Source organism: Cucumis melo, chromosome 1, assembly GCF_025177605.1.
Source record: "Cucumis melo cultivar AY chromosome 1, USDA_Cmelo_AY_1.0, whole genome shotgun sequence".
Taxonomy (NCBI): domain Eukaryota; kingdom Viridiplantae; phylum Streptophyta; class Magnoliopsida; order Cucurbitales; family Cucurbitaceae; genus Cucumis; species Cucumis melo.
Genome location: NC_066857.1, coordinates 15,643,713 through 15,670,392, shown reverse-complemented (window position 1 = coordinate 15,670,392; position 26,680 = coordinate 15,643,713). Strand labels below are relative to the sequence as shown.

Genomic DNA, 26,680 nt, shown 5'->3' with positions numbered 1-26,680 from the left:
AGAGTTAATTTGATAACGTTTATGTTCTTTTAAAAAAAGTAGACGTGTTTGATAACCATTTTTATTATTCATTCCAAAAATTTAAAAAACGTTTTTTTTTGAAGTTGATCAAAATAATAGGAAACAGTTTCTCCCGCTTGTGTTTTCATTTTTTATATCATTATGTTTTCCTTATATCTTAAAATCTCTCATTGGTGTGTATTGTTGGAGAGACATGCGTATATCATTTTAGACTTATGATTTTTTATATTTTCTAACTTTTTTTTTTTTAAAATTTAATTTTAATTTATTTAAAATTTTCTTTCTTTATTAATCTTTCATCAATATATGTTTAATATGCTTTAATTTGTTTTTATTTTTTTCTTCTCTTGCTTTTTTTTTTTTTTTTTATAATTTTATGTTAATTTAATTTTGAATTTTAAAATTTCAATATCTAGGTTAATGTATTGTTTGATTTTTAAATTTGAATCTAATTTTGAATTTTTTTTATTTAGCTATATTTATTTTATATTTTATCATGATGAATATTTATTTATATGTTTAATTTAATTTTAAATTTTAAACTGTTCAATATTTTAAATATATATATTATTTTCATCTTTCAAAATTAAATTGTGAATATGTTTATTTAGATATTTTTAAAATTTCAAATTTCAAATTTTGCAATAGCCTTATTTATATGTTATTTTAAATTTTAAATTGTCGCGACGTGATCGTGACGCGGAACGACCGATGTCTTCAATCATTTAATCTTTAATATTTAAAAGGTTCGGAGTCGCCACCAATCATATTAAGGTGTGATTGGTCACAAAAATAAAAAAAACACACTGGTCTACATAAATTCAAATTTAAGGTTCGGGAGTCAGTTGTGTGTAGGGAAGGTGTTAGCACCTTACAACATCTATAAAAATGAGTACCAAAATATATCTTTTAAACTAAATAAAAGAGGTTCACAAAATAAAGTTTTTTATTTGGTATTTTTTTAAATGTCCCATGGTTATCATTTCATATCTAAGAAAAAAAAAACTATACATGAATTGATTATTATATGAGTGGCATGAGAGCTATTAGAAAAATGGAATTTGATTTTTGTTTAAAAAGATTTTTTATTTACCTTAAGAATATTAAAATATCAAACTTTGGTATTTTGATCTCCATCATAGGGCCTTTAATGAAAAATTTCATGTATCTAGAGAATTAATGAATTCCGAATAAAACGCTACTCAGTCCCATTTTAAAATATAAAATTGTTAATATATTTTGTTTAAAAATGATTTGTTAAGTAATTTTTAAAAAATGAGAAATTTCATGTATTTTTGGAATTTTAACCATAAAATCCATAAATGAACATTACTCTTTCCCATCTCAAATTTATAATGATAATAATAATAAGAAGAAGAAATAGGAGAATTACATGTTGGGAAATAATACAATATAAGGCAGTTAGCAAATGTGGCAAATAATACAACAAACAATATAAGTTGTCAAATAATACAGGTTGGAGATAATATACACATGTCGAGAAGTAAAATAGTGGAAATAATATACTATATTAGAAATATATACAGTTTGAGAAATAATGTTTGGAAAATAAATAATATACATATGGTGAAATAAGTATTCTGCCATTCAACAAATCTAATCAATTAATATCAACATATTTAATTAAGAGTAAAAACAACCAAATTCAACCCTAAATCTAACAAATTTAAATCAGATGACTTAAACAAAAAAAAAACCTAACAAAATTAAAACACAAAAGCAGATTTGATGTAATAGTATTCAAATGGCCTAAACCTAACAAAATTAAACACAGCAGAGACATAATTTAATGAAAGAATAGATTCAGTTGGCTTTAATTATGTGTGGCTTTATCACTTCATCTGCAGTTGCTTCCATCATAGTTGCATGAGCAATTTCAAATGAGCAAAAAGAACACTCTAATACTTCCTCTGCCGCCTCAACATATGGGGTTGAGATCGGTTTTGTTATTAAGAAATCTTCCTCTCCCAGCACGCAAATCAACTTACTCCCAACAATAAATTTCAATTTTTGATGCAACGTGGATTGCACCACTCCTGCGGAGTGAATCCAAGGACGTCCTAATAAAAAACTGTATGTGGGTGTTATCTTCATGACTTGAAAGACTATATTGAAAATACATGGGCCAATTTTAATTGGTAGTTCAATGTCACCTATTGAGAGCTGATCTGTTATCCACTAAAACTCTTGTAATGACGTAGTCTTTGCACTTCACTTGAATATGCATGGCTTTTGTATGACTTAAGCCTTCAGAAGGAATTTCGTCATCTGTGAAGACTATGAAATTTGAAGATGTAATATTTCCAATAATTCCATTGAACTTTTCCACTGAAATGTCATGTTCGACATGTGCCTTGTTCAAAATATCTAATAACACTTTGCGATGAGGCTCTGAATTAAAAAACAACGATAATAAAGAAATTCGAGCTGGAGTATGATGCATTTGCTCTATGATCTTATACTCACTTTGTTTTACTATTTTCAAGAATCCATTTGCTTCCTCATCCGTGACAAGCTTTTTGTATTCTATATCTTTTGCAATAATAGGCATCTCCACATCTTACTCTTTGCAATGCTCCTTCACATTTCTTTTCTCATTTTTCCTACTTTGCTCCAGTATTAGACCATCTGAAGGGACTGTTAAATTATTTGGTTTGTAGCATCTTCCACTTCGAGTTATCCCGCTGATTCCTGTAGTGTTATCAATGAAGGACCTATTATGACCTGACAATCATACCGTCATGACACTGCTTTTAGATCCTTAAATTTGAAAGGACTCGGCACTTGGATCGTGAGTTTTTTAGGATTGTAGAAGGTTGACTCATTACGACTTTCTTGATAAAAGACTATCAAAAGTCTTGGTAAAAATGAATCATCCTTTTCTGAAACTTCATCCATTAAAGCACATATTTTACTGTCTTTCATCTCGTCTTTTCCTTGTCCTCTATGTATCGCGAGTATCTTTGAATCCATAAGTTGTTGTACTTTGGATCTAAATTTTTGGCACTGTTGGACAACATGGCCTGCAACTCCTTGATGGAATATACAATGTCTGCTTTCATCATACCCTCCATATCTTATGTTGGGGTCTAGATATTCCTGACTAACATATCCTGCTTTAAAAAGACCTTCAAAAAGTGCTTCCATAGGCATCATTATCTCTTGGACTTCATTTTTGCACTTTTCAACAAGGTCATCCATAGCGTTTACTTTTGGATTTTCATTGACATTCGACTTCTCACCAGATTTTTTGAAGCTTAACCATCCAGCATTATCTAGAGATTGCATCTTTCTTTTCAAAGCTAAAACAAGTTTTAGTTGAGTGTCCCGCTCCTCCAACATGATAATCACATTGAGCATTTAAATCATACCATTTTGGGTAAGGAGATTGTATAGAGATCATTGGAATAGGAGCTAACTGTCGATTTTGAATTAGTTGCGGTAAAAGCTCTGTATAAGTCATGGGAATTGGATCAAACCGTCATGTATCTGAATTGGTTTTGCTACCTTGACCATGTACAAATGGTCGAGAATTTGAGTTAACGGGTTTTGGAGTTTCAGAGAAGGTATGGGCTGGTACATAGCTATTATAAGGGATATGAGAAACATTGCTTATATATGACGGAAAGTTTTGCTCATATTTTCTCTAACCAAAAATTGATTTGTGCTTCCCTGAATTAGGACAACCAATTGTATGAACCTCTCCTTCTTTTTGCTTAGATATTGTTCCTTTCTTTATTCCACCATATTTAGTTGTAGCCTCTGCTAACCTCCCGTGTTTTATCCCATATTCAATTCTTCGCCAATAACAATAATGTCAGAAAAATTTGTTGATGCATTACCAATCATTCAATCATAAATGGAGCCCGCAAGGTATTCATAAATATAGATGTCATTTCTTTATCTATTAACGGTGGCAGAACCTTGACAGCCATATCTCTCCATCATTGAACATATTCTTTGAAGCTTTCCGAACTCTTCTTCTCCATCTGTTGCAAGTCTAAATGGGTTGGAGCCATATCAATGTTGTGTTTGTATTGCTTTAGAAATGCATTAGCTAAGTCCTTCCAAACATGAATGTGTGCATTATCTAATTGAATATACCATCTACTAGTTGGACCAGTCAAGCTATCCTAGAAGCAATGGACTAGCAATTTATCATTATTAATATGCGCCACCATCTTTCTACAGTACATTATAAGATGACTCCTTGGACACGATGATCCATCATATTTATCGAATTCAGGAACTTAAAACTTTGCTGGAATGTTCAAGCTTGGCACCAAGCACAATTGTGTTGCATTTTCCATAAACATCAGTCCCTTCAATTGCTCGCAACCTTTCTTCCAAAACATCTAGCTTTTGCTTAGCCGAAGTGTTCTCGTTTTGTCCCATGTCTTGAATTTTAGCTTGAGCTTCTAAATGTTCTATACCTAGAACAAGAGGTGGAACAACATACAGCAGATTCGTAGCAACATAGTGTTGAGTGTTTTGAGACTGCGGAACATTCATGTGGCATGGAGTGAATCTTGGAGGATAAATGGGATCATCGGTGTCTTGAACTAGATTGCTTGATTGTGTTGTATCTACAACGACTTTTCCTTTCCCCATTGAAAGCAGTTCTAGTATTTTTGAAACTTGTTCCCCAAGATTATTAATCTTTTGTCTCATTTTATCCATGTCCTTATCTTGTTCTTCCATGATTCGACTTTTATACCTAGTATTGTAAGGATGGAGAATTGGAGTAGGACAAGCTATATTTTCCTTTAAAAAAAATTGAAGTAAAAGAGAAGAGAGGAAAGAGAGAAAGAGAGAGAGAGAGAGAGAGAAGCAAATCTTAGTATATAAAATTCAAATACATTAATAAAATGAAACAAACATAATGTAAACTTGACATAATAAAAGAAATCAAACTAAAACTAGAAACAAACAAAACGTAATGAACACTGCTCCTATTGTCAATAGCAAAATGAACATATAATGAAAACGACCAAAATGTCTGACTTCTCTGCATATCATCTTCAAGTTAGATGCCCTCAAGTTAGCTGCAGATCATCTGCATGAGGTTGCATCGAGAAAAAATTAACCCTCAAGTTAGCTGCCCATTCTGCAAAACCATTTGCTCTTTTGGACACCATTCTGAGAAATTCAATCGTATGATCTACATGTTTCACTAGCACTTGGAAATCTCTCATTTGCAGATCATAACCAAACTTCATTTGCATGTAATCCGTCTTTAATGACTCATATTCTTGCACTATCCTCTCACTTGAATTTTGAAATGCAGTAAGTTGATAGTGTAAGGAATTGACATAATTTTTCAGTATCTCATACTCTTCAGAGCGCTCGGCCATCTTCAGATGTAGGCTATCAACAGTTTGACGTAAAGAATGATTGTGTGCTTCCAAATCCATTATTTGTGTTTCTCGTTTCCCAATTGATGTATTCAAATCATTGACCAGCTCGAGAAAATATTCCATCCCACTTTCTAAATCTTTAATATATTCATCTTGCAACCCTCTGTTGCTTGTAATGTTGTCTTTTCATTTTTCAAACTTCTATTTGCTTTATTCATTTGTCACATCTCCTTATCTATTGTCTCAAGATTCTTTTCTAACTTATCTTGACTTCTTAAGAAACTCTTAGTCTTTTCGAGTTCGTTCTGTAAATAAGTTGCATCATCCATCCATTGACTTGTCTCTTTACGAAGTTTCTCGTTATCTTCCTTTAACAGTTAATTTTTCTCTTCTAGTTCTATACTTTTCTCAATCCACTGATTTGGTTGTTCGAAGCTTGTCTCTTTTCCCCTTTCAACTACCTCCCTTGAGATAAGTATTATATTTTTCCTTCTGTTTGCCAGCCATGCCTCGTACCCACTAGTAACTCCTTCGTAATGTCCTTTGTCTTTTATCTTTCTTACAGATTTTCATGCGCATACTGTTTGACGTTTTTTCCCTTAACAATCTTCAGGATCGTATGAAAAGTCAGACTCTTGCACATTATGAGTTGGTGGTCTAAACTGTTTGAGCCACACCTGACACAAAACTAACAATGGTGTATAGTTAAGACCTCCCATAGTCCCAATAAAAGCACACTGTAAAATCTCTACATCTATATATCACCGCCTTCAAAGGCATCAATTGAGCCCTCCATATGACATTTTCAGAAGTCAGTTTTGCAAAGAAAGACAACCAAGCCTCCTTCCTTGGATATGTTGGATCCCAAACTGCCATACCAAACTCACTGATTGTGTTGCACATTAAGTTCCCTGGGCTACTGAAATCTAACCTTGGACATCTAAACTCTGTAGGAAATTTGATATGGCCATGTATCCAAATATATAATAAAGGAACACAACAATTCAATTTTCCTTCCCCTTTATTTCTACAATAGTTAAGAGATCGAAAAATTTCAGCTAGTATAGGTATAATAAGATTGACTCCTCGTTCTATTTCAAAAAACAACTGATCACTTTCTTATCAACATAACCCTATGCCTTAGGAAAAATCACCGCTCCGTAAATGCACAATGCCAAGAGTGTAAGGCAAAATAATTCACCGGTATGTACATCAACTCTGCTATATGTCTATACTTCTTCGAGAACATGAATCTACACCGAGGTGTCAAGAAATAGGAGAATTACATGTTGGGAACTAATACAGTATAAAACAGTTGGCAAATGTGGCAAATAATACATCAAACAATATAGGTTGCCAAATAATACAGGTTGGAGATAATATATACATGTTGGGAAATAAAATAGTGGAAATAATATACTATATTAGAAATATAAATAGTTTGAGAAATAATGTTTGGAAAATCAATAATATGCAGGTGGTGAAATAAGTATTCTGCCATTCAACAAATTTAATCAATTAATACCAACATATTTAATAAACAGTAAAAACAACCAAATTAAACCCTAAATCTAACAAATTTAAATCAAATGATTTAAAAAAAAACGAACAAAATTAAAACACAAAAGTAGATTTGATGTAATAGTATTCAAATGGTCTAAACCTAACAAAATTAAAAAGCAAAGGCATAGTTTGATGCAACAACATTCAAATGACCTAAACCTAACAAAATTAAAAAGCAGAGACATAGTTTGATGCAACGACATTCAAATAGCCTAAACCTAACAAAATTAAAACACCCTAACCCTAAGCCAAGAATTTGATTCAACAATATTCAATTGGTTTAACCTAACAAAATTAAAAAAATCATAATTTGATCCAACAATATTCAAATGGCCTACACCTAATAAAATTAAAATGCCCTAAACATAAAGAGCATAGGCAAAAATTTGATGCAACAATATTCAATTGGTTTAACCTAAAAAAATTAAAACACAGTAAAGTGTAAAAATTTGATGAAAAAATAGATTCAATTGGCTTAACCTAACAAAATTTAAGGCAGGGTAAAATCAATTCATCGAATTAAAAACAAAACAAATTTGAAAAAAAGAAAAAAAATCTACGTTATAATCAAAAGGGAAAAAGAGGAAAGAGGGGAAAAAATCTTACCTTTTGGGACAATAGTTTCTTCGCTTTTCTTTTAATCCTTTTAATTCATCTCCATTTCTTCCAAGAAAATGTCCTTTTTTTTCTTTTGATTTTTAAGGAAATCTCCTCATTTGTTTTTATAGGGCACTGAGATGATAGCTTTCTTTTAGACTGTTGAGAAAAAGCAGGATTGTGTTTGTGAGAGTGGAGAAGGTGGAAATAATCGTGAAAAGGGAGAGGGAATCGTGGGACTTATGGAGGAAGTGGTTGAGAGAAGATGTGAGATTTCATTATTGTTTTTTCCCTTTTTTTTTAAATAAATAAATAAATTCAAATCAACTTAATTTAATAAAAAAAATAAGGTAATAAAATAAAGTAAATATAAAAAATAAAAATAAATGACCAAAATATGGTATCTACATAAATTATTGTTTTTAGTATCATCGAAATTAAAGTTTTACATTATATACTTTTTTTTACTAAGATAATCATTTAGGTTATCTTTGATATTTTACAAACACGACATTTACATAATAATATAATTAAGTTGCATTTTAATCAATACCATTTAAGAGGAATGATCAATTGAATGAGAAATAATGTTTAAAATCAAATTTTAGCAGCATATGACTAATAAAAGTTATTGTATTATAGTGTTTAATTTTGTTTTATAATTATTTTTTTTCATATTTTAATAAATTCTATATATTTTTACATAATTAAATTTTATTAAACTAATCGAAAATGGTAGGAGCAAGTTTCTGTTTCTGTTTTTTTTTAAGAAACATGGATATGGGTTGTAAGGGAGCTGACAAAAAGAGTAACCACTAAATTACCTACAAGTATTAAAAATTAAATAGTTTTTTATATATATATTATATAAATACTATAAAGTTGAGGGGTCGAGTGAACTGGACCTATACTAAATAGGTCAGTGCAGGAAATGAGAATAATTATCAAACGTAGTAATGTTTTTTTATTCTAAAAAAACTAAGAAAAACAAAAAACGAGAAATAGAATACAAAATATGAAAACGTTATCCAACGGACCCTTATTTCTGGGCTTAAAAAAGTGACTATCACATGCAATCTCTCGTCCAGGCAAAGAATGTAAATAAAGAATCGAATCCAAAACCCAACTTTTTGTCTGGTCCAAATCTAAATGATGAGCGGATTTTCAAATGGAGGCCTAGTTTGAGGCAAGAAATTGAGTAACCAAAATGCCTAATTTTCAAACTTCTTTAAAGATCCAAAGAATTCTAGATGAGAAGTGCGAAGTTGAAGCTCTAAGAAGATTTAATCAAATAATACCAGCAATGGTAATTAAATAGAAATTATAAATCGAACTCACAGTTATAATCACATTACATCGAATATAAAAATGAAAATTACATGAAAATTCGATAACAATTGTATTTAATGATCAGATATTAATCATACATGAAAATCATATAGACTTAATATCTAATCAAAATCTCTTAGAAATCACATATCACATCAATATATATCAATCACATGACAATTACATAGAAATTAATAAGCTGCAATTACATTCCAATTATTTAATATCTAATAAAAATGATGATAATTAGATACAAATAATACACTATTAAATATAAAATATGAATCAAATATAAATGATCAGAAGCTAAATTAAAAACAAAGGGCTGAAAATTGCAAAATATGTAGATGATTTAAGTTAAAGGGCAATCTTATAATCATGCCTAACCGCATTTAAGTAATTCCCAAAACTAAAATAATTGAGAATAGAAAAATATATATCATTGTAAAAATATATATTTCAAACACATACTATTATAATCAAAACTTAAATAATTTACTCAAAACACACAAACTATCGTAACTCAACTATAACAACTCACTCATTGCTCCAAATGCTGTTTTTTTTGCTATAAAGTTGATAAAGATAAAATTATTTAAAAAAAATATGTCATATTGTGTATTTACTCAAATGACATTCGACATATTTACTTAATTGTTATTAACTTAAAAACTTTTGATATTTTTTATTTTCAACATTTATGTACATTAAATATATATGTGTATCAGGTTTATCAAGTATATATACGTATTACTTGAGTTGGATTTTTTTTGTCATATCAGTAAAACAGAAAAAACAAATGTGACAATCTTGTAAATCCACCGACTACAATTGAGAAAGACACACTACCCCCATAACAAAAACAACATTTTAAATCAAACTCGTTCTTCACATTCTAATCTTTTTTTTCTCTCAAAGTTTCTCAACGCACGTTGATGCTAAAATCCAAGAAGTATCCTAAGAAATACTATATTTAATTTTATACAAAAGGAGAGATAAGGAGTCGGTGGGAACAAAGTATAATCTCTCTCCACGTGAAAGAATAATACACCAAACTCATTGGGAAACCATTATCCAATGGGGCCTTTATAAACAACACCTTTGATGTTTCTCCTCTTTTCATAATCTCATTGGCATTTGAAATGGCTTTGTTTGTTTTCCTTCTCTTTTTCTTCCTCACCTCAATTGCTAATGCTTGTGATCGCTGTGTTCACCAATCCAAAGCTGCCTATTACTCAAATGATTCGCCACTTTCATGTACGTTGTTATCTGTTATGTCGAATCTTTATATTAATTATCTTCTTCTCTGTTTCTACGTTTTTTCTTCTCTTATATAATACTGTATTAATTATAGAATAATGTGTATTTGAGTTTTAGCTGGCGCTTGTGGTTATGGCTCTTTAGCTCTTCCCTTGTTTAACGGACACCTGGCTTCGGGCATTCCTTCTCTTTACAAAGAAGGTGTTCGTTGTGGCGCATGCTATCAGGTAAAATTAAATGATTTAGTGGGTTTGTTTTGATAGGATGATTGATATATATATATGAAACAAGTAATTAATGGCAGCAATATTTTCTTGCATTTTGTGCTGCAGTACTTGTTCATCCACTCCAAAATGCATTCACTTAACTATTGTTTTAGCGATTTTAATTCAACTATGATGGTACAAGAGTCCAATTTAAAATTGTGAAACCAAACGTTAAACTAGACCTACTTTATAATGATTTTGAAGTTATTTTTTTTAATCACACTTCGTTGAGAGATTGTAATTATATGAATACATCTAAGGAATCTTTGGTAGCACACAATACGAGAGAGTTTGTAATCTATCGTAATATAATCTAAATTCATATTATTCAAATTAAACATTTTGGATTCTTATAATACATATTAACTCATTTATAATTAGTTTCAACAATTTTCAATCAAACTTCATGCTTCGCGATTTCAATTTCGTTCCATTTTTTGTTATTCAAGTTTTGAAGTGGATTATGTTTTAGCTCTACAAACAACCTTTAAACATTATTTTAATGATTTGATGAAAAAATACAATGTTGTAGATAAGGTGTAAGGACAAGAAAGTTTGCAGCAGAAGAGGGACCAAAGTCATATTGACTGATCAAAATGTACAAAGCAACAGAACTGATTTTATTTTGAGTAAGAAAGCTTTCTCTGCCATGGCTCAGAAGGGCCATGCCAAGACTATTTTGAGACATGAGACTCTTAACATTGAATACAAAAGGTTAGCCTTTACATTATGGTTCTTCCTTTTGTTTCTATTGAATCTATTGATCTACTCTACTCCCATTGATAAACATTTGTTTCTTTAGTTTGTCTGTCTTGAAAATTAAGTTTATAATTAAATACTATTTTTAAATATAATTTTTATTTATATTAACTTAAAAAAGTAGGTTTTGTAAAAAAAAAAAAAGAAAAAAAAAATAAAAGATGAGTCACATGCATTTTCGAAAAAAACTTTTCGATAATAAATTTTTTTAGTTTTCTGTTTTTGAAATTTAAATTTATGGTTGTTAGTATCTTCTACCAAAGATAGTTGAAAACCATTCGATTTAAGTTTTCACAATTATATTTAATTTTTATAACATAAGTAATTAGGTTATGTTCAATATATTCAAAAACAGAAAATAAATGATTATCAAATAACCTTACAATCATGATCATTAAAGATGTTTATGACTTTAAGAATATATCTCCATACACTTTATTACGAAAAGAAGATTAATTTATCAATTCAATATTTAATCTTTAAACTTTCCACCTATTATATATATTTTCTTTTCTTGTGTTGAATAAGTTTGGAAATTGGTCAAAAATAACTTTTAATAAGTTTTATCTCGTACAATAGTTTCTTTGTCTAAAAATCGTTTAAACATCTTTTTTTGGTTTATCCCAACGAAATCAACCAGACCCACCACCAATGTTTCTCTAAAATATTAAAATTTTCCAACTTATCAATTGTTTTGGGTTTTTCCATAATCTAATATTAGACCCAGCTCTACCGAAATTAACAATTTTTTAAATCTTTCCAAATCTTAACTTAATTTTTTATCTGTAAAATTTGGAAATATAGATTTATGCCAATTTTTAAAATTTGAATATAACTAATTATTCTTTGATAATCTTTCTCAATTTTTTACCAACTCCTATCTTATTTTCTCCATATCTAATTTTCTGTACAATTTTCTTGAATTATTTATATATTCTAATTGATGTGTTACATATTTATGTTGACAAGATTATCATGCAAATGTTATTTACAAAAATAATTTTTTATAAAATTTGGCAAGATTGTAATATAATATTTGACAAGTGTTCGGTAAAAAAATTTAGTTGATCTCGGTTCATCCGGGATAAAATTGTACTAAAAAAACCCAAAATCATTGATTTTTTAGGCTTTTTCGTTACAATTTTACTTGAAATGAATGGAGATTCATAATTTTTTTTCAAAAAAATAAAAGAAATTAGTTAAGATTTAGAAAAGATTTGAAAATTTATAGAATCTCTGTTTATCTACCGAGATGCACCAGGAAAACCCAAAATAACCAAAACAATCAATAAGGTAAAAAGTTACAATATTTTAGAAAAATCTCGATGATCGATCTCACTCGTTCAAGATGGACCGAGAAAAGATGTTTAAACATTTTGTTTTTAAAAAAATGTTAGTTTTACGAAACAAAACCCATTAATGACAATTTTCCAATAAGTTTCTATCATTTATTTTTTGTAAGCCATAAAAATAAAATTTTCAATTTAACACAAGACTATAAATATGTAAATATATAATAAATAAATCAAAACATATGTATGTTTATTATATGCACATATATATGATATACATATATGTATGGATATATATATGAGATAGACATATATGTATGCACATATATATATATATTTGATACACACATAGATAAGTGTGCATATATCTATTTATAAAAGGGATAAGTATGCATATATACACATAGATATGCATGTAAATATGTATATATATATACAGAAATACATAGAGATTATATATATATAAAGAGAAAGAGAAGTTTGTTTATGAATATGGGTGGAGCATGGTTTTTGCAGGATGCCTTGTGAATACAAAAAACAAAATTTGTCAGTAAGAATTGAAGAGTGGAGCAAAAAGCCTCATCACATGGCTCTCAAGTTCTTATTCCAAGGTGGGCAGACAGATATAGTTTTGGTTCATCTTCATCCGGTAAGTCTGCTGTCAAAACCCCCACCACACCTACAATATTAACTAATTCCATTCATCATTTTTTTTTTTGGCTCCCCATCAATTGAATATTATACACATATATATATTTTATATAATTAATGTATACAAATGGTTTAAATGTATTCCAAATAAATCTTAACAAGAATCCTTACCCATTGTGGACTATTGCAAAAGTTGGTAAAGCTAACAAAATATTCTTGCTTCCTCCAAAAATATGTGTAATAAGTTTTTGTTATAAATAATAAAGGTGCATTTCAAAATGTATGATAATGGACCCATATTACTCTATTTCTTAAATTGTAAAAGTAACAAATTTAGAAGTAGATAACCTTTTGATTGTCATCTGATGGTCTTTTTAATAGCCATAGTTCATATATCTAATTACTTGTTATATTTGTTATACTTGCAATATAAAAAAAGATGTGCTACGAAATACTCTTTTTTTTTTTAATATTTTTGTGATTTGATACAATATCTCAACAATAAATGTTTATTCTTTTATCCCATAAATAAAACCAAACATTATTGAAGAGCATCTAAAGAAACATCATCAAAAGTTTTATTTGAAAGGTCATTATGAATTTTGTATTTTATTAAAATCTCTTACAACATTACGTCCATCTTTAAATTTTAATACCATTACTTTTTTTTAGAACAACGTGATAGAAAGATTTGAACCACACATTTCTTGTTCATTAGCATATATTATATGATAGTTAATATCTTGTTTACATTTTAATATTGTTGTTGCTTCTAGAACATTTTTTTAATAATGTTATTTTAAAAATTATTGTCAAAAGTGGGGTAAGAAAGAAACAATTGACAAAAATATGGTAGGAAAGTCGTGGACCCCATCCACGACTAGGCAAAGTTGTAGACAGGGTCCACGACTTTGCTGACGTGGCCACTAAAGTCGTGTACATAATCGATTTTTTTTTTTTTTTTTATATAATTTTCTTTATATATAATTATTAATAAATCTCAACCTCCTAAAAATTTTACCATTAATAAATCTCAACCTAATAAAATTATTTTATTCCTAAAAATATTATTAATTAATTATTAAATTAAAATATTTGATTATTTTTCTTTCTAAAAAAATTTAAAATAGTTATTTAAAAATTTGATTATTGAATTATTAACAAAATGCTTTTAAATTATAGCAAACTAAATTAATTAAACAGGAAGGCCTGCCACTCAGTCTACGAATGCGAAGTTGATTTATTAGAGTTGGTTTATTGTTTGTCTTAATCTGCAACGGAGGCAATATATTCCAGGGAGCCATATAGGATACGTTCTCACCGTTATGTACTCCTTGACATTATCTAATTATCTTGGAGAAAAAGGTTGCAGCCATCCAGCGAGAGCTTAGCAATTATTCCTACTTAACAGAAAAGAATAGCATTCTTAACTTCCACCAAACTGAAATCCACTTCTTATCTCCTTCACCTTGGGCTCCATCTTTCCTTAGACTCCATTTTGAGGACTGATTCTGCCATTTTTGCTTCCCACCCTGGCCCCTATTTATCAACCCCCAAACTACTTTGGTCAAAGTCTCCATCCTTAATTAAAATCTTGAGATTGTCCCAACTTTCAATTATTCATCGCATCAAATTATTTCTCGAAGAAACCCACCTCTTAAAACTTGAAAACTGTTCCTGCCCATCTCCTTTAATTTTCCTACAAGTACACAACCACGTTTTTATACCATAATATATAGTTATACCAATGCCAATAACGTATTTATTTTGGTAAAAATATCAACGATATTTATTATTTATTTTGATATAATTATACTATTTATTTTTTAATAAGGTATAATTTCTATTCTTTTTTTCTTTCTATTTTTAATATTTAAAACTTTCCTTATTTGAATTATGAACCTATTCTAATTTTGAATTTCATTAATAAAAGGGATTTCGTTACTAATTCAATAAGAAAATTTTTAAATAATTATTTTAAATTCATATTTAAGATTTTTAGAAAAGAAATAATTAAATATTTTAATTTAATAATTAAAGAATGATATTTTTAGAAATAAAATAATTCTATAAAGTTGAGACTTATTAATGGTATATTTTTAGGAGGTTGAGATTTATTAATGATTATATATAAAGAAAATAAAAAATAAAATAAAATAAGCGTGATTGATATGGAAGTCGAGTGGCGACACCAGCGAAGTCGTGGACCTCGTCTATGACTTTGCCTTCCGTCCACGACTTCTCTATCATATTTTTGTCAATTGTTTCACTCTTACTCTATTTTTGACAATAATTTTTAAAATAACATTATTAAAAAAAAAAGAAAAAAAAGCGTTCTTGTTTCTGTGTTTATAATTCAAACTTGGTAAAATTAGTAAAACCAATCTTTAAATAATGTTCTTCTGTATTTAAATTTGGTTGAGAACTAACATGTATTATTAAGAAATGTGAAAAGAAAAAAAAAAAAAAATAAAGTATTGACAAAGTAAATATATATTAACTTGACCTGGAGGTTCAAATCTTTGCTGAAAAAGCATTCAAATTAAAAACTTATAGAGAAGTAAGCATAATATATATAATATATATATATATATATTAAATAAAAAATTGAGACCAACTCAAACTTTTGTGGACCAAACCATAGACTAAGTAGTTGATGAATAATGTTGGTGTTAAAAGGTGAATGGGGGAAGAACGGCGTTCATGAGCAGAAGACATGGCACGGGGGTATGGGAAATCGACACGATGCCGGAAGAGGCAGTGATGTTTCAAATGAGGGTGATTTCGGGGTTCGACGGGATGTGGATCAGGGCGGAGCGGGTGGTACCGCCAGACTGGAAGCCAGGGATGATCTACGACCTTGGAGTTCAGATAGATGCCATTGCCAAAGGACAAGAGAGTTGTAAACAATGCGATGAAGGGCATTGGTGATTAATGGACAAAATAAAAAAAACACAAGACCATATGACAATTAAATAATGGTCGTCTATTTGAGGTTTTCTTTTAGCATGTTTTTGGTTATAATTAAATAAATCCCTATAATAATGATCTCTTAGGTCTTTTTTTTCTTTTAAATTTCTTTAGAATGGAGTAATGTGTTGTTCCTAACTTGTTAGGTTTGTTTCAAAATTGTTTTAAGTCGTAATAGATAAAACTTTTTGAAATATCATTTTAAAGTAGAATTTTGTTTCTTCAAGAGCTGTTCCTCAATTTACGGATAGATTTCTCTTTTTCTTTGACCATCAGTCTAATAGGCTTCACCAACGTAATTGTATCAATATATCTCTATATAGGTTTGATATCGGTATATGTACTTTTTTTTTTTATAAGGATTCTTGTGTGTTACAGAAGCTAAAGAAAGCAACCGTAGCATTGATTTTATTAATATTAGATGAAATTACACAGACTTGAGGATAGCCCTAGCACTGATTTTAAAGAAATTGTGGCATGGCTATAGTCCTTGAATAGACTTTTTTTGGTAGATCATATGCATGTGAGGTTGCAGATATCGATATGTGTACTTAAATGTATACTTTTTTCCGTTCACAAATTTCTCTAGTATATTTATATATTGACTTCAATATGTTATCAATTTTTTTTATTGGAATGACACGATACTCTTACGTTGACATTTGATTTAAAACTTCGATATGAATTTCAAATGTAGATAGGGGCAAAAATCGAAGTTGCTTAGAACTAAGGAGTAATTTTTTTTGAGAAAGATACTTAGAACTAAGGATTAAACTATCAATGTTCAATATTGATATTGAAATTTCAATCTTTTGTATTGATAAAATATCTACAATAAATATTTCTGTAAGTCACGAAATTTATTTAGATCAATAATGCAGTTGTTTTGATCAAATTATTATTAGTATTTTTACTCCTTCCCCCACTAATATTATGTTAAAAAAAATATAGTATTTATATTCATATCGAAGATATCTATGGATATTTAATATCTATATTCACCTCTTTGATTACAAAATATATAAATGAAATCCATGTGTCCAAGAGATATTTTCATTTGTTTTAATTTAGTACACAAGTGTCACAATAATATATTAATAGGTTTATAATGGTTAAGTTACAAAACAGCCCCAGAACTTTGTAGTATGTGTCAAAATATCCGTACACTTTTAAAAGTTTCAAATATGCCCTTCAATTTTAAAAAATGGTTTAAAATATTTTTACCGTTAATTTTGGATGGAAATTGTCAAAGTTTTATTTAAAAAAAATACCCGAACTATTGAAAGGTTTCATACATATCCTTGAGCTTAAAAAAAATAGAACACTATCCAAAATTTACACCATTTTTCTTACCAAACCAAAATAAAAACCAAAATCTTAAGTTAAAGTCATAGCTAGTTTTAGATTTACTTCATTGTGAAGGCATATTAATAGATCACAAACAGAGTCAATCTCAATAGTTATTGTTATAATTAACATACAGATAATTATCAAATAAAAAAAATGTATCTGTCTATTAATAAATAGTAATAGTTTGATGTATATATCTATTAATTTGAGATTTTTTTATTTAACTAGTTACTGTTTTAGTATATTTTAAGGGAAAAGTTTTATTTTGGAATTTTGTGAGATTAATTTGTAGAATTTTATGTTTTAACACAAGTTTAAAATAGGGAAATTTTCATAAATATAACAAATTGGGAAAATATTTACGATCTGTGTAACAAAACTTATGAAATAAGCTATTTTTTAAATATTCTAGGTTTGTCCTTCTCTTTAATCGTCTTTCTTCTCCTCTTCATTTGCAATTTGATTTTTTTTTTTGTTTACATCGTCTTTTTTTTTAAATTGTTATTTGGTTCAAGATCGTGTATCAAATATAAAAGATCTATTTTTTTAAACTTTTATTTGGTTGTTCAAGATCGTGCATTAAATATAAAAAGCTGAAAAAATAGTGTCGTTTATATTTGGGTGGCCAAATCTAAACGATCGTATAAGAAGAAAAAAACAAAATCTAAACGATCGTGTACAAAAAATCCTAAAAAAAATCGTTTAGATTGGGGTAGTCAAATCTAAACGATTGTGTAAAAAAAAATACGATCGTGTAAACAAATCTAAACGATCGTGTACCAACGAATCTTAAAAAAATCATTTAGCCAAATCTAAGCGATCGTGTACCAAATCTTGAAAATGAATCGTTTCGATTTGGGATCAAATCTAAACGATTGTGTAACTAAATCTAAACGATCGTGTAACCAAATTAAACAATCGTGTACAAAGAATTTAAAAAATAAATTTAAACAAATCTAAACGATCGTGTAACTAAATCTAAATGATCATGTAACCAAATTAAACGATCATGTATAGACAATTTAAAAAATAAATCATTTATATTTAGCTATCCAAATATAAACAACCAAATCTAAACGATCGTGTATCAAACATTAGCCAAATATAAACAATCGTGTAGCAAACATATTACTCGCATTGTTGACGGCGTGGTTGACGGGGCATTTTTTGTATTTTCTATTGTGGGTCTCTGAGCTTTTTCTATTTTTAGAATTATTCTATACAGTGTAAATATTTTACCGTTTTGTCATATTTTTTAAAATACCCCTTCAAAATATTGATGTTGGTGAATAAATCAAAGTCTTAATTTTACAAAAATTTTGATTTTGATGGATAATTCTAGAAGAATTATAAGAACAAAAAGTTCAAAAAATAAATTAAAATTAATAAATATATAAATTATTATTTCAAATAAGTAAACATATCTATTATATAGGAGCATTTTCAAATATAGCAAAAAAATTAAAACTATTTACAAACTATAGCAAAATCATCAAATTCTCTACAGCTCAACTTGGGGTTTTTTTTTTTTTTTTGCTCTTTGTAAATAGTTTCAATTTTTTTGCTATTTATGACAATTCCTCTTATTTTTTTATATATTATATTTATATTAATGTCATTTTATAGGTTTATTTTTTGTGATTTATAAATTTTTCTACGATGTAATAAAAATATTGATTCACACCTTTTGTCGATGTCGAACCCATGGAAATGTAAAAATATTGGTAGAAAATATCAACATATACATAGAAATTTAAAACTATGAGTTTAACTTAAAATCTTGATTTTATTTTAAGTGCTAAGAAATCTAGTGTAAAAATTGAATTAATAAGAGTATTTTTTTTTACTTTTCTCTTGAGTTTAAGTGTATGTATGAAATTTTCTAATATTTAAGAGTATTTTTTAAAACCAAACTAACGAGGGTACTTTTGAACAATTTTTCAAAATTCAAGGACATTTTTTTTATGTGTATTTTTCACCCAAATATATATATATATATATATATATATATATATATATATTTTAATAATTTAACCTATTATAATTTACGAATCTCTCCCAACTTGTCCCATCAACACGTTTACTCTTATAAAATATTAGTGACAATCTTTTTGCATATATAAAATAGTGTGTTTATATAGGAACCTATAAAATTAAGATGGGTTGGGTGGGTGGAGGGCCATTAGGGAAAATATTATTGGAACTCTCTCCTACACTTGATCAGTAGCTTGGCACCAAATAAAACCAATGGGCTATGGCTCTTGCTATGTTCTCTTGTAAGAATCCATGTCCTTTCTTTGTTCAACTGATTCATAAATGCCATTTCCCAATTTTCCATATGGGAATTGCCAACCCCTCTTTCATCCTATATATAAGATCATCATCCTATCAATTGTTTGTCACACAAATATTATATTCTCTAGAGACAAAAGATGGATTCTTCGTTTATGATCTTTATTGGCTTTTTTGTTTTTACGATCTCTTTTGCTAATGCTTGTGATCGATGTATCCATCAATCTAAAGCTGCTTATTACTACAGTGATGATCCTATTCAATGTAAAACATTTCATATTTTTTGTTTTTTAGGTGTTTTTTTTTAATAATATTTTTATTTAAAGTGATTTTTAATGGAATGGGTTTTAATTAATTTTGATACATATCTATATAGATGGGGCATGTGGCTATGGTTCATTGGCAAATGAATCTTTCCATGGATACATTGCTGGTGCAGTGCCTTTGCTATACAAACAAGGAGCTGGTTGTGGTGTTTGCTTTCAAGTATACACATATATATTCTTCTAATCTATTATAAACTTTGTTTCATTATGACCGTCTCATTTTTTGTTTTCTAAAATTGCTCTGGTTTTACACAATTTGTTTATCAGACGACTTTCACAGTAAACTTATGAATTTTCAACCAGATTTAAGCCTTCAAATATTAGCTTAGATTGAAAAAAGGAAGTCTTCAATTAATATGTAGCAAATAATAAATACAAACCAATAGATGAAAATAGTATTTTATAGGTTTCATTTTTTTTTAAAAAAAAGAAGAAAATGATTACGAGACGAGACCTTCAACTATTATTATCAGTATTATTTTATGTTTCAGGTAAGGTGCAAGAACAAGAAGTTGTGCAGTCCAATAGGAGCTAAAATAGTTTTGACAGATCAAAATTATGATAATCGAACTGATTTTGTTCTTAGTAGAAAAGCTTTCTCAGGAATGGCTCGCTGGGGCATGGCTCAACAACTTTTGCAACTAGGAATGGTTGATATCGAATACAAGAGGTAAAGTGTCTTTCCATTTCATAGCAATTGTTAAAATCTCATAGTGGAAAGATGAGAATATAGCTCATTGTTTTTATAACATGCCTATAACTTATTGCTCATCTTATTGTCAATTTGTTCTAAAATAGAGATCAACTTTATATGCCATTATAACCACTCCACAATTGAAGCCCAAACATTGTCTAATTGGAAAAAAATTCCATAAAAATTAGTGAACCTAAAAGACTATTGTTTTGGCCTTAGGGAGGGTAAGTTGAGATCAATCTCACACCTAGGAAAGATGAGGAAGATTTCCCACAACATTTAAAGCCATTTTTTTTTCTTTTTGTGCATACGACAACGACCGAGTGGTGATTGAAACTCGACTCTAGGAAAACTGTGTCTGAACTCATTTTGGTATTTTAAATCTAATTGACAATGCATGAAGTTAGATGATGATACATATGTAGATATTGTGAGGTTCCTTTGATTATTTTTCAACACGTGGAATATATCATCAACAAATAATTAACTCGTTAGAGCTTTCAAAACTATGATGACTGTGCTAGAAATGTCCTAGCTAGTGACTTTGATGTGTGGGTTTTTCATATGTTGCATATGTTAGGGTACCTTGTGGATACAAAAACAAAAATTTGTTGGTGAGAATTGAAGAATGGAGCAACAAGCCTTACTACTTAGCCATGAAATTCCTTTACCAAGGTGGCCAGACAGAAATAAAATCAGTTGACATTGCTCAAGTAAGTTAAAAATAACTCAAATTACCATATAAAATAAGCTTTATTTCATAATAGATACCATATTTGTACCTCAAAATTTCAAAACAAATCTATATGTTTATCTAAAATATGGCGTCAGTGTCCCAAAATTCAAAATTAGGATCCAACACAAAGAACAGTAAATCTGAAACTCGATATATTCATCTAATATTTGGTTGATTGATCGGGTTTGTTCCAATTATATATATAGGTTGGTCGTTCAGATTGGGAAGGTTTGAAGAGAAACTATGGAGCTATTTGGGATACAAGTAAAGTACCAGAAGGAGCATTGCAACTAAGACTTGTGGTGACTTCAGGATATGATAATGAGAATTGGATTTGGACAAATTATGAAATTCCTGCCGATTGGAAAAGTGGAGAAACTTATGACACAGGAATTCAAATTGAAGAGATTGCCAAAGAATCTTGCTCTCCAAGAGAATGTGGGGATAGAATATGGAAATGAGTTTTGCCAGATATATAGTCTAAAAAATTTATATGGATAAATTAGAAGTTTTGATGAGGAAATTTATTCCTTATTAAATTAATGTTTGTAGTAAGATTATAAATAGAAGGATTCAATATAGAATTCTATGAAATTAATAAAACAATTGGTACTCAATAATAATAATAATAATAATAATAATAATGCAACATTGAATATTTAATAGATTCTTTGCTCTTTCCTCTCTCCTACCATTTCGATTACTGTCTGATTTTTGGTTTACAATTTTTGAAAATTAAACTAATAAACAGTACTACTTTTACAAATAAAATTCTGTAGTTTGTTAATTACTTTCTTTCGATTTTTTTAACAACTAAGTGGAGTTTTGAAAACTAAAAAAATCAAAACTTATAATTTTTTTTTAAAAAACACAGTTAAAAAATGGAGAGGAAATTCAACGTAACTTAGAGAGAGAGAGAGAGAGAGAGAGAGAGAGAGAGAGAGAGAGAGAGAGAGAGAGAGAGAGAGAGAGAGAGAGAGAGAGATTATTAAACAGGATTTTGATTTTTTATTTAATAAAAATAAAAAACAACAAAGAAAATCATAAATACGAATTAGGAAACTTTGAGTATCTTTCTTGACAAAAAAGAAAAGCCAATAAGTGTGCAATTTCATAGAAGTGAAAAGGAAACCCCTTCTTACAATTTTAGTTTATATATTCGAAGGAGTCGCCCTAATTTGTATCAAATATTTAACCAATTACGTAGCAAGAGCTAGTCTCGGTGGTAAGTCTCAGGGAGCATGTTAGTTTTTCAAGTAAAAAATTTTCCAACCTAAGATAACAAAGCTAGTCCTAGCTTGAGTTAAAATAGAATTCTTCGTTAATGTATTCGATCATACTTTTATCATTACTAAATTTTTAGGTTGTTTTCACCCGACCAATTTAATTGGAAGAGCCAATTGAATTATCAACTAATTGCATTAAGTTGAAGGAAAAAAGTTAGTTGATATATGTGGGGAACAACCTAAGTGTTATGAAGCTAACAACATAAGGGGAAGTTAGTTTGCAAGCTTGAAAGATCTCTCTACGATTTAGAACAGGCTCCCAGATGCTGGTATAAGAGGTTTGTTGACTACCTCACTAGTATTCAATTCATTCGCAGCAACTATTATCCTTATGTATACCTGAGAAAATTAGGTAAAGGTGATGATATAATATACTTGTTACTCTATGTGGATGATATGTTGCTAGCTGGAAAATCCATGACAGGACCCATGAACATCACAAAGCTTCTCAACCAATAATTGGATATGAAAGACTTGGTGTTAACAAACAGAATACTTGGGATGAAGATCTTGAGAAATCGTTCAACCAATTAATTAATTAACTTTTGTATGACTATGCTATGAAAGTGTTGAAGAGATTCAACATAGCTACTGCTAAGTAAAAAATGGCTTCTCTCTCCACAAACGATCTTCCCTCCACTCGTCCCTTTGTCTTCATTACCATCGTTTCAAGTCACCGGACAACTGCAACCCTTCACCTGAACTATGATGATTTCACATCAGAATCATTTATTCCCAACAACCAATAGCTACGACTGGAGATTCACGTTAACTCTTTTGCCCAAAGGTACCCTTCATATCCCTTCACCTGTTTTCTTTTTGCTTTCTACTACCCTCTCTCTATTGTTCTTGGCAAATGGCTTTCTTGAAACAACTCCCACGTTACTGTACTGTGGAGAAAAAAGAATTTGTGCTCTCTATTGATAAAAGATCAAGAGATTCAAACCTGTTGATAATAGAGGTGCGCCCCTACAAATCCTTCTCCATAGCCATTACTATGGAATCTCTTGAATGGCTGAAAAACACATTCAAAGCACTTTGAACACCCCACGAACCACAAGATTCTTCATTAAAAAAAGGTATGTTGATTTCTGTCTGTGGGTCCAGAAAATTCACAATAGAAAAGGGTACATAGCGGAGATTTATAGAGTTGACGAAAGGGGTCGTAGATGTTGCATTCTTGTCCCGGAAGGTATGGATAAATCTGATTGGGCCCATTTCTTTGATATGTTGACTTGCAAAAAGAACTTAGAAAGAAGAGAGCCAGCTTTGAGACTCTCCTCTTGCCGAGATAAAAGCACAAAGAAATACTCCTTATCCTCTGACTCAGATTCACTTCGAAAGTCATATGCTGAAGTTGTCTCAAGTTCAACCAGCTCAGAATCTGAATATTTTTATGCAACCAACAGAACTTCTTTAAAAAACTTCACTCCAACAGTGAGATCTGAAGTGAAGAAAGAGGGCAAAAAGGATGATTTTGACAGGAATAAAGTGGTTATTTTGTCAAAACGATGTTTCCACGATGACTGGGAAAAAATCATAGACAAGCTCAAAGAACAGACTGACTAAAAGGATTTGGCTTTCCGCTATAAGCCCTTTCATGCAGATAAGGCTCTTCTCTTTATCAAAGACCACAATCTAGCAAAGTTGCTATGCAAAAATAAAGGATGGAACACGGTAGGCCCCTTCTATGTCAAATTTGAGATGTGGTCAAAAGTTTTACATACCGATCCAAAAGTTATCCCCAGCTATGGGGGATGGATCCGTTTTAGAGGTATACCGTTATACATTTGGAATATGTCTGCCTTTGTACAGATTGGGGAAGCATGTGGTGGGTTTATTGAAGTGGCTCCAGAAACAGTCGACAAAGTAGAGCTGACTGAAGTTTTGATTAAGGTGAAGGTTAACTACACGGGGTTTTTACCAGCATTTATTAAAATCTATGATGAAGAAGGAAGCGATTTCACTATCCATACAGTAACACATCTAGAAGAAAGATGGTTGAGAGAAAGGAACCCCAGAATCCATGGTTCCTTTACTAGAAATGCTGCTGAAAGTTTCAATGAATACAACCCACAAGCTGAACAATATACCTTTGATAGGAATCTCGCTGTTGTAAGTCAAAAAGACTCGTCGGAAACATCAAAGAGCAGAAACTACAAGATGAACACAAAAATTGGGCCTACAAAAATGAATAAAAAATTGAACAATGCTGTAAGTTTTTTGAATTTGAATTATGAGGGTGACAGCGACAACAGTAACCAATCAGAAAAGTGATGATAAAGCTGATAGTTGACATGACTGATAAGGAAAAAGGGAAACAAATCTGTCATGATGAATCTCCTCTTAAGCTTCCCCCTATCAACACAGAGAGAAAAGTCTCTTTTAGCTCCCAAAAAATGAAAATTTTCATTATACCCAAAACGCCCCCACAAAAGCTCTGAAGATTGGAAGCCCAATGGGTTATGCCAAAAAATGTCGGGAAGCAAAAATTAAAAGGACTGAATCTCTAAAAAAAAAGAAAGTTTATAGAGTGAAGAATCGGGAAACAGAAGGAGAAGCTTCTAAGGCTGAAAGGCAGAATTTGAAGGGAAGGAAAGAACTTAATGAGATAAACTTGGTCATGGATCTTGGCCATATATCTCCTCTATCTGATACAAATTTTTCTAGTCCTGAGGGATCATCATACACACCATCACCATTATCACCAATTGAGTCCGAAATGATGAAGGATAGCTTGGGAAATATGGTCATGAGTGACCAAAAAGAATGGGAAAAACAGAGCTTGAAGAAACAAGGCGAAGAGAATGATGAAGAAGCAAATTTCAAGAGGAAACTGACTAAGTGGTTGAAAAATACTAATATTAGATTGTCTTCTGAATTTAATTCTACCTGTGATGATGTTGTAGGCCCTTTACAAATTGTTCCCCCGAATTTAAACTTTGAAAAAATGAATGACGATGTAATAGATGGTGAGGAGCAAGACACCATGGGGCAGACTGTTTTGCCATGAGGATGATATCCTAGAATGTTAGAGGGCTAAGCTCGGCCTAAAAAAGAGGCCAAATAAAAGCAATTATATTTGCCTACTGCCGGACTTTGTTACCTTAACTAAAACCAAACTCTCCATGGTTACAAGAAAAATCATAAAATCCCTCTGGAGCTCAATTAGCATTAAATGGATTTTTTTTAAAAATCTAATGGCCGATCAGGGGGAATCATTGTAATGTGGGACGACCTTAGACACTCCATTCAAAAGGTTATTGAAGGAAACTTTTCCATTTCGGCCAAAGTTTGCTATCAAAATGGTACTAACTGGTGGCTTTCTGCCATTTATGGACCAGCAAAAAGAAAAAATCGTTCGATGTTTTGGGAGGAACTTGACAACCTCAAAGCCACATGTCTTCCTAACTGAATTCTTGGGGGAGACTTTAATGTGGTTAGATGGAATGGGGAAACTTCTGCAAAAAATCCAGCTACATTAAGTATGAAGAAATTCAACTCCTTCATAAACAGTTGCAATTTAATTGACCCTCCCCTCATCAATGCAAAATTCACTTGGTCCAACCTAAGAGCAGAGGCCACATTATCCAAATTAGACAGATTTCTGTATTCACCTGAATGAGAAAACCCTTTTTCATGTCATTATACAAAAACTCTATCCAGAATCACTTCTGACCATTTCCCCATTGCTCTTGAATCTTCCTCTTTCATTTGGGGTCCTCCCCCCTTCAGATTCACCAACCCTTATCTTAATGATGTAGATTTTAAGAAAAATGTAGAATTGTGGTGGAACAATACAAGCCAACAGGAGTATGCTGGATATTCCTTCATGCGTTGGCTCAAGCAATTAGCCATCAAGATTAAACAGTGGGGCAAAATTAAAAAGGGACAGGTTGAGGAGAATAAG

General features: G+C 30.1%; 2 protein-coding genes across 2 annotated transcripts; both read left to right on the top strand.

Annotated features, from left to right (window-relative positions):
* The first annotated feature begins 9,917 nt into the window (after positions 1-9,917).
* On the top strand, positions 9,918-16,171 carry LOC103490243 (expansin-like A3). The gene is made up of 5 exons (XM_008449672.3): positions 9,918-10,145; positions 10,266-10,375; positions 10,947-11,128; positions 12,982-13,114; positions 15,796-16,171. The coding sequence occupies exons 1-5, from the start codon at positions 10,031-10,033 to the stop codon at positions 16,045-16,047; spliced, it is 792 nt and encodes a 263-aa protein (XP_008447894.1). The 5' UTR covers positions 9,918-10,030; the 3' UTR covers positions 16,048-16,171.
* Positions 16,172-19,868: 3,697 nt separating this feature from the next.
* On the top strand, positions 19,869-21,945 carry LOC103490398 (expansin-like A1). Its single transcript, XM_008449888.2, has 5 exons — positions 19,869-19,992; positions 20,105-20,214; positions 20,546-20,724; positions 21,329-21,461; positions 21,691-21,945. Exons 1-5 carry the CDS (start codon positions 19,869-19,871, stop codon positions 21,943-21,945), a joined length of 801 nt encoding a protein of 266 aa, XP_008448110.2.
* The last annotated feature ends 4,735 nt before the right edge of the window (positions 21,946-26,680 follow it).